The 15,194-nt window shown below is 32.9% G+C and overlaps 1 protein-coding gene across 1 annotated transcript; it reads left to right on the top strand.

Moving 5' to 3' along the window:
• Nucleotides 1-3,109: 3,109 nt before the first annotated feature.
• Nucleotides 3,110-14,120, top strand: LOAG_03413 (hypothetical protein; the record flags this gene model as incomplete). Its single annotated transcript, XM_020446312.1, has 22 exons — nt 3,110-3,249; nt 3,581-3,824; nt 4,163-4,278; nt 4,519-4,622; nt 5,009-5,227; nt 5,837-5,930; nt 6,257-6,433; nt 6,535-6,696; nt 6,888-7,062; nt 7,354-7,425; nt 7,859-7,995; nt 8,404-8,604; nt 9,318-9,424; nt 9,887-9,967; nt 10,754-10,828; nt 11,450-11,514; nt 11,950-12,054; nt 12,377-12,451; nt 12,705-12,816; nt 12,929-13,102; nt 13,399-13,513; nt 13,876-14,120. 22 exons carry the CDS (start codon nt 3,110-3,112, stop codon nt 14,003-14,005), a joined length of 2,880 nt encoding a protein of 959 aa, XP_020303328.1. The 3' UTR covers nt 14,006-14,120.
• Nucleotides 14,121-15,194: the final 1,074 nt, after the last annotated feature.

Here is a 15,194-nt window from a genome sequence, read left to right as displayed (position 1 = left end):
ACTTACTAGGTATATATATATATATATATATATATATATATATATATCAAAAACAAAAACAAAATTGGACGGAAAGATTAGGTCGGTTTGTAAAAACTTAACTAATTATTTTTCTTTTATTGCTCTTACTCGTAGTGTGAAACAAATGACATAGTTCTAACTAAAAAAGAGAAAAGATATCGTTATATCTTCATTTTTGAAACTCATCAAGAGTAACAAACAGATTATGATCAAGTCATTCCAATCGTTAGCTTCATTAAAATTATGTTTTATTAGGCGGTACTAGTGAATTGTTATAACGAAGAAAATATATGAAACACAAGCATTGTACGAACAATATATGTAACATGGACATATATGAAGTAATGGACATTATATGAACAATAAACACGATGAACAGAATCTTATCATTTATCAAATCCAAATAGGATATTCATATTTCCAAGGATACCTGCATTTATCAGGTATTTTGTTGCTGAAAGCATACATGATAAAAAGAAGTGATAAAGACCATTTATGAAGTGTAATTTTATGTTTCCATTGTCTCGTATTTTGTCAAGTTCTTTGACATCTGAGTGACAAAGAGATTTTAAAAAATACAAGTGAAGATTGTTGGGATGAAACGAGCAATTACTACCACGTATCACTAACTGTTTTACGGGATAATAAGATAAGGCTAGGAAGGAAGCAAAGATAATACTTATTGCGCCATTGCTTTAACCGTTTCACTTCTGTGTTCTAAATCACTAGTATTTTTTTTTTCTTACCACAATCGAGACATAAAACATTCACGGGCTCATTTTACTATATGCATTTTGGCTTATCGCGTGACCATTGGCTGATCAGTTGTCCATTACGGAAATTGGAATCACACTTGCGGCATACCTTTTTCGTGAATTGCATTAGTAATTGTATCAAAGGTATTATAGTTGGCTATGCGATTGGATTACACATTGTATGACTGAACTATCAAATATCGGATGTACTTCTTAAAATACTTAGACAGGTGTTTAATTGCAGAAAAAATGGAAGGAGAATAATGGACAAGTAAAAAAAGAAGGGGAAAGAAAAAGGAAGGAAGCAAGGATAATAAATAATAAAGGAGAATATTGTATAAGTGATGGATAAGTGAGAGAAGCAATAAGGCGACTTAGCAATTATAGGACAAATAAGAGAAGTTGAACGAACAATAAATAGTAAAGAATAATTATTGAAAAAAGAATCACGAAAGCAATAATATCATGTTTATTAAAAAAATTAATTTAAATTCTGAATAGATATCCATCGGAAATATAATAATCGGTGAATTTTACTTCAGAAATAATTTCAGATGACATTCAAATGACATCTTTAATGAAGATTTTGCAAGTGATATTATTAAAGATTCCAATTTATATTTCGATTTTGATCTTAACAGGATTTTTTTTCTGATCCTTTGAATTTTTAATCCTAATACGCTTATATGCCCCTCTCACGACAAATTTTATCTTTCCGTCTCAAGTTGACTAGGTCTAGTATGACATGAAATGTTTGTAGAAATTTCGAGATTATCAACGTTTAAACTTTTCTCCTTTATTTTTCCGCCATTTTTCAGCTATAAGGCTAACAGATCAATGTCATTCGTTTCTATTTGACGACTAACGGGATGAGGAATTTTCACATCACCCCTATTTTTTTCATAACTGAGTTTGCGTATAAATTGGTTTCGTGCTTCCTCATTGTTTTCCCGGTTGTAGTTGTTTGGGGGAGGGAATGGTTTACAGATTTAACAAATAGAAATGGGAATGAAATATAGGTTTCGCTAAAAGGAACTGATGAAATGATAGTTCTCTCGACTGAAGTCATTGACGGAACCATCATTTTATCTGGAATTTTGATGATTTTTTCATAATTAGTTCTGTTAGTATCAACTTTATGAATGTACAATTGTATTTCGGATTTCGTTATCACAAATGAGTTTGAGAGCAAGCAAGTGGTAATGAAAAGAAATGATTTCGCGTTTTCGGGGATTCAGCTCAAAGTTTCGTTTTGGTTGCGAGTGTTAGCAAAAAAAAAAAAATTGATTCAAATGATAACATCTGGTAACATCTTTGAAATGATTTGTTAATCAGAAGAACATATTCCTTCTCTGTAAGGGACTATGCAGGAAGCCATGTCATCTTTAAATTCAGTTATAAAATGAAGCATTGAAATGTTCTCTCATTTGTATGGTAGGTATAGTGCTTTATTTCCCTCACCAAATTTTAGAAATTATTTTCAAAAAGAATTTAAAATATTTTAGGCATATGACTTTGAAGAATTGCTTGAAGATTTTGACACTAATCCTTCAAATTAAATTTAAAAATTAACAAGAACTTTTAAATGTTATACTTACTGATAAGGGAATATTGTGATGACAGAACCGTAGGAATTTTCCTCCTACACGAATTGCTAGATTGCAATTGACAAGTCACTTCATCATCTTGAGACGAAACTCTGAATATATCCCTCATATGCCGTGCTTTTCAGTTCCTCCTTGTTCCATTCATAGCTTGAATTCCTTTTTGCTTGAATTGGATTGCAGATCAGAATTTGCTAGCAATAGTGCATGGAGTTTCTACAAAATGCTTTACATAGATCAATTGATTAATCTTATAAACAAATTTTCGTCCTTATAATACAACTCATACGGATGTCGAATCTGAAATACAGCCTGGAATCTCGATTTACTTTCTCCTGACGTACATGACCAATTAGATTTCATAAAACTCTTGAAAAAGGTGATGATATCAAATACAAGTAAATATATGAAAACTAAGACTGGATTGGATTTTGGTGAGCATAACTGCATATGAAATTAAATCCTAAATTTACCCTTTTAGAGTGAAGCCGGACTTACCTTTTTTTTTTATTTTCTAAATGGGATTGAATCTCTTTTCTCTTTTGGAATATTCTTATGCATTAAACTAGGGTATAGGGCATACTTTGATAAGTGAAATCATGAAAATATTTATTTGCGCTGATAACACTGACCTTGTTTTTTGTGATTTTTAATTTTGAATTCTTCAGTTTCGTCCGTTTTTATTTCAGGTTACTGGTGAGTGTGTGACGAAGTTGCATCGACGTGGAGATGACAAGTGTCTGGCGGCGAATACAAAAGTCGAACAAAAAATCAGTCAAATATCGTTTTACAATTACACCGCAGGAATTATTAATTATTTGCTCCACAAAGTGGCATCCGCAGACTGTGGTCATAACTTGCATGCACAGGTCAATGATATGCTCAGATTTCAACCTTCACTTCACTAATAAGGCAGGAGAACTAAGATGAAATTGAAATTTATGTTTTTAATTACTGTGGATCTGCTGGATAGTAAGAGGTATACTAAATTTGTATCTGTATCAGAACACTGAATAATTGAATAATGCTATAATGTAGCACCAAATATCAGCACCGGTGGTGCTGCAGTGAAGAATAAAGCAATCATAGGAATTCGGAATGATTGGAAATACACAGATTTTTTGATATTGGATCCTCTTTAATTTCTTAATTTCGTTTGTTCAGTGTCAAGCACTGAAACAAAGATATCGATATTTACAGGAGGCGAAAAGTGGAGGGACGAGTACGACGATGGGAGAGTAGCATGACGGATCCTTGTCGAGGTTTAATTGTTTGGCCATCACAGACACCGGATCCGTTACTTTTCGACACAACACTGTATTGCGACGATTCATCCCATCATTTTAGCGATAAAGAATGGACTTTGTTGGTGGAGGAATGCACACGAAAAGGCAAACGAAAAGCTATCGCTGCTGTCAATTTAAATATGCCCCTTTTCATTCAGGTTTGTCATTGCGCACCTTCAAATTACAAAATGTAGGCGGATGATACTTTGTTACGATACTTACCAGTGACTTGTTTCTTGCTACATATAAGACTTGAGATTAAGTATTCATTGCTTACAGTTTGTTCCTCAACTTATGTGACCATTTCTACATTTTGTGTGATCTTCGATTTCTTTTCCATTCTCCTTCCTCCGCTCTTCCATCCTTTGCATAGGAATGCGCTTTATACACTGTTTCTATAAACGTTCAACTTATTTTTTGGAAACCAGATCAAATGTTTATAAACAGATCAAATTTTTGAATTGAAATTTCATGGTATCCTTAGAGATTTTTTCAGGATCCAGAAACAGTAGTTGAGCTAAAATTAAAATTGCGACCATTATGTCCAGAATTGTCTCAATGTTCAATGCAAATTTTGATATCATCAGTGCTTATTGGTGATGAAGAAGCAAAGTAAGCTAACAGTAAGAAGGATGCATATTTAGATTATATCTGAGGCATGTGTTGAATTTTATAACCAGTGGTCATCGGCTACTTGATTGTCAGAGGTCATTATATAATAGTGTGAATAGTGTGATGGGGGATGTTCCATCCAGTATTCTGATGTTTCGTGGTAACTTTGGTCTGAGGAAAGTTCACCGCACTTCAATGTGGGAACATTTTATTTGTTTCATTCCAAGTTATTGTTTATAGCCACTTCGGTACGAAAAGAGAAATATCAAATATTAACGGTGGACACAGAGCTAGTATAGCAGGTGATACTGCAGAAACAGAACAACGAACCAGCAACGTGAAAGGTAAGTAATGAGGCAAATATTGGATTAGGAATAGTAAGTATTAAATGTTTCTTCTATCTTAAATGCCTTCGATCGAAGATCAGAAAAGTCAGTTAGTCCGAAAAAAATTAAGAATTTTACTGTGTAGAAATGTCTTTTCAGTGATTTGGGTTTTTTGATCCTTGATTCGGAAAGATGTTTTCATTTTTTTGGTCTTCACTAATTACTGGATTTCATCTATAGTATCTTTTGATGTCTGTAGTTTTTCCATATTAGCTATATTTTATTTAAGAATCTTATATCTTTTGCAAATAAGTATACACCGGGACTGTTCAAAATTTGCTAGAATTTGTGATCTTTGAATGTTTACGGATGTTTATAAGATTACAACACAATAGTACTTCCAGACAGTACAGTTGTTACCAGTTATTCAATGAATTTAAATGATATCGAGAGGTGGGAAATACGTGACGAAGGAAACGAGGTAGATTTGACTTCTCGAACTGAAGATGCTTATAAAACTAATGGTACTACTGATAAACGTGGAGAATTTTTTGATCGCAACCATACCCATTTTACGACTCGAGATTCCAGAATGGCATGTGCTGTTGAAAGAAAAAAACTGGGTATATTCAGTTTCCATGATTTAAAGTAAAAGATTGAGTTTTCTAGAATAGATTTGAAATTGCTGAAAAATGCTTTCTGAAACATCTTATTTGCTGCGCTGTCCAAAAAAATATAGAAAATATAGAAAACGCTATCCAGAATATAGAAAATATAGATCATAGAAAGTGCAAACTGAATTCTTTTCAAGGTAGAATTACCAACGACCTTTTCATCCTTCACTTAATATTTTATCGTATTCCGCCATTTTATCGTACTACGTCGTATCATATGATTGACGAGTCGATAATTTCCTTTCAAATCTCGAGTAAGCTCGTACGCGCATTTTCCCATGTATGAGATTGCTGACGAACTTTTAAAGCATCCAGTTATGGATATGTTGATGAGCTAGAATCCTATAATTTAGTGTGCAATTTATAAATTATTTCACATTTGATAGTCCCCCATAACTATATTTTCCAACAAATATTGATGGATCTAAACGACTAGGGCCACAACTTTATCAAAACATTACTTCAAACTTCTGGATTCTACCATAAAGATTCCGAGATTTCGGAGGAATGTATTGAAATTTGTTAGCTTTTAAATTATGAAATATTTAAAATTTTCAGTACACGTAGATGTTAGCGAATCTGAAACTGGAAATCAGGATGCATTCCGAACAATAGTAACTGGTCACCTATCGCGACATGAATCGAAGTCTAGGTTCGTGATTTTACTGGGGTAGGGTTCTATTCAAGAGTTTCCTCTTCAACTTTCAATTATAATTTGCTCTAGTCATTTTTTTCGAATATTTCACACTATATATGTTAACACGGCGAATACATACAAGTGGTAATTGATAATATTTGTGTTGTTAAATGGTGACAGTTAAATTTGTTGCGCCTCACGAAATAAATGTAATACCTGTATTAAAGTTAGCCATATAGTTTTCTTCACCAACGAGGAAAAATATTTGGTATATATTAATTTCCATAATAGTTCACTTGGCTTTTAATTGCTTTTCACTTCTCATATTGATTCACTTCCAGTGAACAAGCGGAAGCTGAACTGACTGACGTAGCCTTTCAAGCGACGGATAAACTTCAGAATTTAAATATGGAAAAAGGACTTAAAACATTACCTGCCGTGGTGGAAGGCGAGGATCTTCTTACGTGGTGTCAAAGGGTGACCATAAATTATCCTTCAGTCAAAATAACTGATTTTACGTATGTTTTCATTTTTATAATAAAAGTTACAGCAGGAGCTACAAGATTTAATTTATTATCGTTCTATTTTATGTTTAGTATTAACCGTACTTCTTTTGCAGTAAAAGCTTTCGCTCGGGTCTTGCTTTCTGTGCAATTATCCATCGCTATCGCCCAGATTTACTTGGACCGTTTGGAAAATTGAATTTTACAGATTCACACAGCAACCGCCTTGAGAATTGTCGTAGAGCATTGGATGCTGCTGCTGTAATTGGCGTGGAAAAGTAATCGTTTGTTTATTTGCTTAAGCAATTCGTCTAAACCTCATAGATTGCTCGATCCTGCAAAGTAGATATCTACTCCTTGGGAGGTCGGGAAGTATTTCGGTATTCTTTGCAGTATTTGTTGCCTTTCTGCTGTTATTTAGAAGTTTTATTTTTTCTTTAAATTCCAGAGTGATTTTCGTTGATTCCAGGAAACTGGACCCCGGTATCACTGTAACATTACCTGATCGAAATGATATTCGATCTTTTTTATCCGAACTACGCATGCTTCTTGTGGATATTCCAGCTATTAAACGTGAATTAAGTGTAAATGAATCGGACTATCGAATATCCTCACTCTTCAGTTTGTCAGAATCGGAAACAAGTGTGAGTATTCCTTACTTTTTTCTTTTTTTTTTTTTTTTTTTAATTTAGGATAGTGAAACCTTACAAGTGACGAGAAACAGAATTTAAATCTAAGGAGTTTGAATTTAAAAATTTGGTGGAAAGAATGTTAAAACAGTTTTCAGAGTCACTTCTGATCTCTCTTTTGTGTGATCACTGTCCGGATACATTTGCTTTGATTTGCTGCTAATCCTAGTTATATAAGTTAGACTCTTGAGAAATTCTAAATCGTTTTCATGCCTAAAAATTTTTCGAGGAGACATAGGTTTCCAGGTTATGAGAGAGCTTGAAATTCTTCGCCGACAGCGTGAACGTGAAGAAGCCGTTGATCTGACCAATATTATTGTAAGTTGCCAACAGTTCATAATTCATCCATAGAAAGCTTAATGTTTCCTTGTTTTGTCAAGCAGTTCATTTTTAAAAAACAAAACAGCGACTTTCACATTTTGGTACTTCCATTTTTAATTTTTTGTTCAAAAAGCAGGATTTCGGTTTATTCATTATACATCATCTCTTTATATATGCACACAAAAAACAAAAAGAAGAAACTCTATATGCACATAAAGTTGTTTTCAATTTTACACACGTTATGGGAAACGTACAAGTTTATATCTCTTATAATCTTACTTTGCTGTTATATCAATTCCTTTTGTGTGTTTTCCGACTTCACTTCCAGTAAAGTGGTTTTCTTTTTTTCTTTTGCTCCCAGTAAAATGAGGTTATTGCACTTAACCCTAAGTGAATTTTGACCTGAAAATTCATTCGACTTAAATTTCAGGATGAAGACCGTACGAAATCTAATGCCGTTGTACCAAGCTCCCAGAAAGTGGGAAATATAGGAAATAAGGGCGATGAAAAAAGATCAAGAAAGCTGATTGATCCATTTGATTCTGATTCCGATTCAGATAATGCAAGGTAAACACATAATGTCACACTGTTAATCTTTTTTGTTATTGTTGAAGAAAAAAAGCTTGAATTTTCCTTCTTGGATAATATGATTTTTTTGTGAGAATCGGTACTGCTGATGTTACTACTGGTATCGCTTATATTTTGAAAATATGTGAATACTTGGGTTAGCTCGTTATGCATTATTAGTCTTTTAATATGGTCAAGAACTACACATTGATGGTCATGTATTCCTAACAATTTCAGGTAGCTTATCTTGAAAAGACCCAATGTTATATTTTAGGTTATTTTTTAATTAAAAAAAATGAATTTTTCTCAAGACTGTTTGATAGTTATTTTCATCTGATAACAGAAAAGTGCTTTTGTATTACATCACTTGCATTTCTTTTCCTAATGTGAAAGTTTGCATTTGCTTAGCAAGCGCGCGACATATATACCGATGGTACGTAAATCAAGTTCGAGCATTATTACAAACACAGATGTTAGTACAAATATTAACGCAGTTCCGATTTCATCGATTGTTACAACTCGTCATGAAGAGCTGATGAAAAAACGTCAACAAATATCCTCTATTCCATATATAATTGCTGATTCCGCGGATGCATCAGCACGTGAAAGGTAAACAGAATTGAGAAACTGTTTTTAAATAAAGTATTAGCAAATAATGAGAAATCTTCCTGGAATATTATGAATTCGCGAAAATCTAATGGTTGAAATTGTTCTGTAAGAATGTTCGAAATCCATTCTTTTTTTTACCCATGACTGTGTTATAATTTTCCCTGAATTTAGGCTTTGATTTTTCCTAATTTTATAATTAGAATTTTAGTCATAAAGTTGGTAGTTTTGTAGCCATGTAATAGTTTCTCCCTATTTCTGTCCATCAGGATGGATTCTCTAACTTTTTTTGCGGAAAATGCCGAAATTTCTTATATCAAAACCCACATGAATTCTTCTTAACTGTTTTACCTAGTAACTAAAAGCTGTTTTCTACTTCTATTTTTGCTTTCTAGTTTAATGTTATACCGGTGATTTTTGATGGGAAAATTTAAAAAAGACTTCGTTATCTGATTCAGAAAATATTGTTTATTAGATTTCATGAGAAGGTTAGATCTGAAGTCAAATTTTGAAAATATGTGGTAGTTTACTTTTTTATCAACTCTCTTATTAACTTGAATTCTTAATTCTGTTATTGTTGTAGAGTAAAGAGTCAAATGCGATATTTTATGACAAGACTAAACCATAAACGGCAAATTGCACATACTAAGCATTGTATCAATAGATAAACTGCGAATTATGAAGAATAAAATAGTAATATAATCTGTTCTTTCTAGGCGACATCGAGAGGAGGCTCGACGCTTGATGAATAATGCTACTGCCGGTGGTGTGACATTAGTACTTGGTGGTAGTGCACCAACAACGGCCCATCAATCACCGACAGGTTTGTTTGATTTGCGGAAAAAAGTAAACGACGCATTTTTACTACGATATTCTGTTTTGATATCACTGTTTGTTTGGATAAAGTGCTGTCGGTTTTTGTGATCTAACTTTGCACTTTCAGCAATTCTGAAACGTGAATTTTCCTAATAAAATGCAGATAAACGAATTTGTGGTTTGACTGTAGTTAAGAAGTAGGAAATATTACTACCGTGTTTTAGACAGGAAACTCAGACTACCATAAGTGGAATCATTTCATTGTCTGAATTGCCTTATCAGTGGAAGTAATGAAAATCAATGTTTATGGTGTTGACTTGAATCATAGGCTTTCATCATAAAACTTGACTATTTTTGACTATTTAAGAAGTTTTTGCGTAAGGGCAAGAAAAACTCATTTTCGTATGATCTCATGTTGTATATTCGTTGCTTCTTAATAACACTAATAGCTGTTGTTTGTTGTGTGCAGTGGCAGCTGCGTCTGACTTGCTTCGAAAGCTGTCGCCATGTGCCAGTGAAGATGCTGGAAGAAGCGATTTGCATACACTTGGTGCGTATATATATGTGTTCATTTACTTAACCAATAAGTTTTTTACCTACAGCATAAGTGATTTCTTAGTCATAGCATAGCTTGGTTTTATATCATGTAGCGAAAATTTATTCCTGATTTCGAAAGTAGATATAAAACTTGTTGCTTAATCCTTTCCTCTTTAAAGGATAATGCTCATTTTGCATGGTATTTTTTGCATATTCTTTCACTTGACTAGAAAAAGAAAAAAAAAACGATTCATTAAAATGTCAAGTGTAGAACTGTGAAAATGCTGCAATTTATATTATGCACGCATTACGACTTTCACTTCAGTTTCCTGCTGCTCTGTTATAGTTTTAATTGATCTCAGTATAGATTTTTATTTACGTTAATGGTACCCAAGAAATCATTCCAAATGCTTCTTTTCCTCTATCAATTTTTACTTTTTCATATTACAGATCAAGACTTAAATCTTACGAAAATTTTATCCTTCAGCTATTAAATGAGGTTACACATATTTTCCAAGCGCGTTTTGTCCATCTGCCTCATTCACCTATTTTATAAATAACGCTTTGATTAAGGATGACCTATTATTTTTCTTCCAATGCTTATTTCCCTTTTGAAGCGAACTTTAAGTACTGCATTCCAGCTACATGGAAAAAACACTCGCAAAGGCAGCTTGTGTAGCTAATTATAATAGTTTAAACTAAGAATTATTATAGCATTCCTAAAGAAGCAATGTGTGTTTCATTTTTATTTTGTATGTATTCTATACATATATGAATGTGCTTTAATGCATATTTATAGAATTGGTTGCTTCAACGGTGAAAATTTACAACTTCAAAAAGATTCAACCTTCTCCAACGTTTCAACATGAAATATGTGCGTTTGTTGTGTTTTCTCTTCTGTAACTTTATTTCTAATCCTTATTTGTGTATTTCTTACATTCATTTTTTTTGTAAATTTCATATGAATGTTAACGAGTAGTTATGCAAATTAACTCAGCGTCAAAATTTTGTGTAGTACATCAAGACTTTTTTGCGGTAGACTACATTGGTCGTATGCGATGCATGCCAAATGTCATTTTGTTGCCAAAAATGTTAGAAACAGACGTAACTTGCGTGTGCTGATATTTTGTTTTAGTGCATTATATGCTGTTTGTTGTTTGCATCCAAAAAATTTGTGGCTTCATACAAAGCTAGTGTTTGCAAAGCTTGTTTATTGGAAAAGTGGTTTTCCTTGAGTTAAACATTAATCTCGAATCTTCCTTTTTTAATGAAATAATGTGGAAGATTATGGGTTTAAGTGTGTGGGGTTAAAAATTAATTTAAATAATAAGTCAGTTGATAACACAATAAATTATTTATTTGAAATTAGTTTCAGTGTTAAACGTCACTTTCAACGATGTGTGGAGCAGATTCTGTACAGACGTTCGAGTGACTTGTATTTTACAATTCTTCTCTCTTGAAAATGTAAATAAGTGAACTGTTGGATATATTTCAGATGAAGCACCAATAACTGCGCCACATGAAAGACCTACTCGAAGGTTATCAAACAGCAGTGCTGATGTAAAGCTTTCATATTCTTTCTTTCCTTTAGAATTTAATCCACCCATTAAAATCAAGATATTGAATAGGTAAGGGCAATTAGTAGTTTTTACATTTAATAATACATTTTGTTATTTCTTATATTTAATAATACATTTTGTTATACTATTTAAGGTTATTCATACTTGCTCGACTCTTTATAGTGAAAATGTTTTTTAGTCATCAAAGTCATATTTTTCAAATAAAGCGAACTTCTGCGATTGTTGATGGGGATGAAATCTGAGTAATAAGACAGAGGGTTTTTTCTTTGACTTATTTCAATTTTGATTTTCTGAGAGACTAGTGAGAAAGCCAGATTTCTTAGATAATTAATTGGTTTAAACTGCAGGAGCAGCATATACAACATGATGAAAAAAAAGTGCTGAGAATATGAACACTGTCGTTAAATTGTTCCAGATTCAAAAAAATAGCCTCGGTGTGACGCTGGATCGAGCGAAAAGGTATGGTAGTATGAGAGGTCAGGAATTAATTGAAAGCGTTGCAAAAGTTGCTGGACGAGCGGTTAGTAATATCAGTTACATCAATAAAGGCTAAAAAGGTTACTGAAATGTAGTTTCCAATTATCATCTATTTAATAGGTTGATTAAACTACGAAAATCAAACTTAAGTTTTTTAACGTTGAATGTAGTTCATTTCATGATTATTCTATCACGTACAATTGTTTGAAGGATGATCTGATGGTTTTATTACCAGGTTTTGAGTGCTTCCACCCGTGGTCATGTTCGGTATGTAGTATCCTGTTTCTGTTAAACTGTAGCGAGATTGGACATTAATTAGTAATTTCGAAAAGGATCCCGAAATCGGTTGATTTATTCTTTTTCAGTTCACATCATCTATATCAACTCTGGAAAATCCTGTTAGTGTAACGCCAACGCGAAAATTGATTTCTCAGTGGGAGGTAAGTTGTTTTCAGTTTGCAACTCATCTTTTTTTTCGGATTCTCTGAACCGACTTCGTATTCGTACCTATTCAGCTATTCGAGGCTTTTCTTTAAATGATTGAGAGCCTTTCTAACTCATTTAAGCCGGCATTGGTTCCTTTCAGTTCGACTATCTCACTATCTGTAGAAGAATTCTTGAAGTAATTTTTACAACAACACCTAGTAAATTTTACTGGATAAACTTTTTCCAGAACATGTTTTGTTTTTTCAGAAAGATGGTGCAGATTTGGAAAAGATTCAAGCAGAGTTGAATCGTCTTTCGAAATGTTTGGCGCAAGTTTCCGCTGAGGATGAAATTATTTGTTCACAGCTCATGAAAGCAAGTTAGCTTTTGTTTCACTTTGTTTTATACTATAGCATTTGCTTCGGGTTTTCTGAAAGTCAAATTCCTTGACTACACATACAGTTGGATTCCTCAAACTCTGAATTTTCCAGAAGTTTCGTCGGAAGAAGAGGAACGTTTATTGCAAGAGCATATGAGATTACTGACTGAGAAAGATGCCGTCGTTAGACGAACGGAATATTTTAATGTTCTGGAGCAGTTACGTGAAGTGGAAGATGAAATAACAAAGTTGCAGCATAAATTAGGCTCTGCTTCTATTATTGACGGTAAGTTCACCAGTTGCTTGTGCGTTGGAGTACTATTTTGAATGTCTTAACTTTCTCTCAGATTTTGAATTTTGTTGTTGTCTTCTTGAAATCATTCTGCTATTCTGTCAACTCTACACCATCGTATAGTCCCTGAAAATTCCTCCAACTTGCTTTGAGATGCAGATGATCTTTACCGTTTGCTGAATTTTCTTTATCCCTAAAAAACTGGTTTCTTTAAATCGTTTCACTTGAAAGAGAGAATATTCAGGAGAAATGCTGGTTTGACATACTGTACAGCTCATTTTTATTTGTAGAAGTTGATAAGACTGAAGACGATAAACAGAGAATTGATAAAATGATGGATGATTTGGTTGCGCTGGTGAATAAAAAAGATCGCCTATCACAGAAGCTAATAAGCCATGAAGCAGAGTAAGTATGATGCAGATTTTTTTCAGATAACTAGTTTTATTAAATTTTCCTCTCCGAAGGAGAAATATTTCATTTATTTAATATTTAACATATTCAGGTAACCTGGAAGTTGCATCTTTAATTGCCCTATAAGTTATAATGTTTTGTTGTCTCGTTCATTTTCTTACTATAGTGTCGTTTAGCAGCTTATTTGAAGATTCTATCTATCTAACCGGTAGTCTCTTAAATTTTTCACAAATTGTTACTGTTTTAAAGTTTCCGGTTATTATTTGTCCTCATTCGTTAATCTGGTTGTTCTATTTTGCATATACCAATATTATCTTTTTTTTTTTAAAATAGCAAGATTTCGAAAGTCATTGCAGAGATGAAGAGATAGACGAAAGAGATCGATTAACTCTAGAAGCAGCTGCGAACTTTTCACGTGGCTCCGAACAACCATTATCAGCTTCCAAAAGAATAATAACCTGGATTCGGTCCGAAATTAGTGGCTAAACAAAAAAAAGCATTTAAATCTTTTTACGCTTTTGTTTCTTTTGTTATTAACACTTTGTTTTCTGCTGCGGTCTCTATATGTCGCTTTTATAATGAGCACTTAATTCCACTAAGAGCATTTTGATATATTAATCTTTTTATCGTACCATGCCGAAAATCGGTATGTGTTATCATTAGCATCAATTGCCATTTGTCGAGAGGTGATTAATTTTGAGTTAGACTTCATATCATTAGTTTACACTTATTTTCTTGCCAAAGACAAGATTTAAGATGTCCGGAAAAAGCAGAATAACTGCTACTAGAAAGGTTCAGCTTGTGTTAATCAGAGCCAGAGGTTTGCTCAAAGATTTGACAAACATACATATTGATTTTATGTAAATTAGTAATTTGAAGAATTAGTAATAAGTTAGTAATTTTAATCAATTATGGTTTTAATCGTTTAGGAATTTAATTATTTTTCATTTTTATCGATATCTTCATTGTTATAGCTAAAGGCTGATGAGATTTTTCATAATCCTAAGAATTTTGGGTTGTACTTTCAACCGTAATTTTGTCCTTGTTGATTATTAAATCATATTATCCTGATGGAATTTTTTGTCCCTTAGTTCTCTAGAAGAGATGATAAATCTTGATCGGATATTTCTAGGTCAAAAACATGGACATATTTTTTTGCCTTACCTGAGAGTGTTCTAAAATCACCTTTACAAGAGATTATTTAATTTCATGAAATGCTGCAATTTTTCAAAATTTACCATTCCGTGCTTGTTTAGTTCTGCATATTTCGCTCATAGTGCCATTGTAGTGAGAGAGTGCATTGTTCGGTAAGAACTCGCATTGCTAATCGTTAAACTATTTCAGTCATTTGATATCTACCTTTTTTAAATTACCGATGGTTATTTTTTAGAAAATTCCAAGACTTTTCAAATTCATTAGTTCCAGTGCTTACTACAAATGATTAATCATGAATCATTTTTCCTCCGTAAAATCTTTATCTCTTTCTTTGATCTCTGTAATAATTTTTCCATGAATAATATGCTTACATCCATAACGTTTGCAACAGTTAGTGTATATTTAGTTAGTTCATTTATATTTTATGTACGACTGGTTGATTTGTTCGATCTCGCCAAAGTTCTTTTTCGAGTTTTTTCTTCACGTTGTCGAATAATAATTCATGAATGGAAAGTTTTCG

Source organism: Loa loa (genome assembly GCF_000183805.2).
Source record: "Loa loa unplaced genomic scaffold supercont3.88, whole genome shotgun sequence".
Taxonomy (NCBI): Eukaryota; Metazoa; Nematoda; class Chromadorea; order Rhabditida; family Onchocercidae; genus Loa; species Loa loa.
Note: the sequence above shows the minus strand (reverse complement) of the source record. Positions and strands in the feature narration are given on the sequence as shown.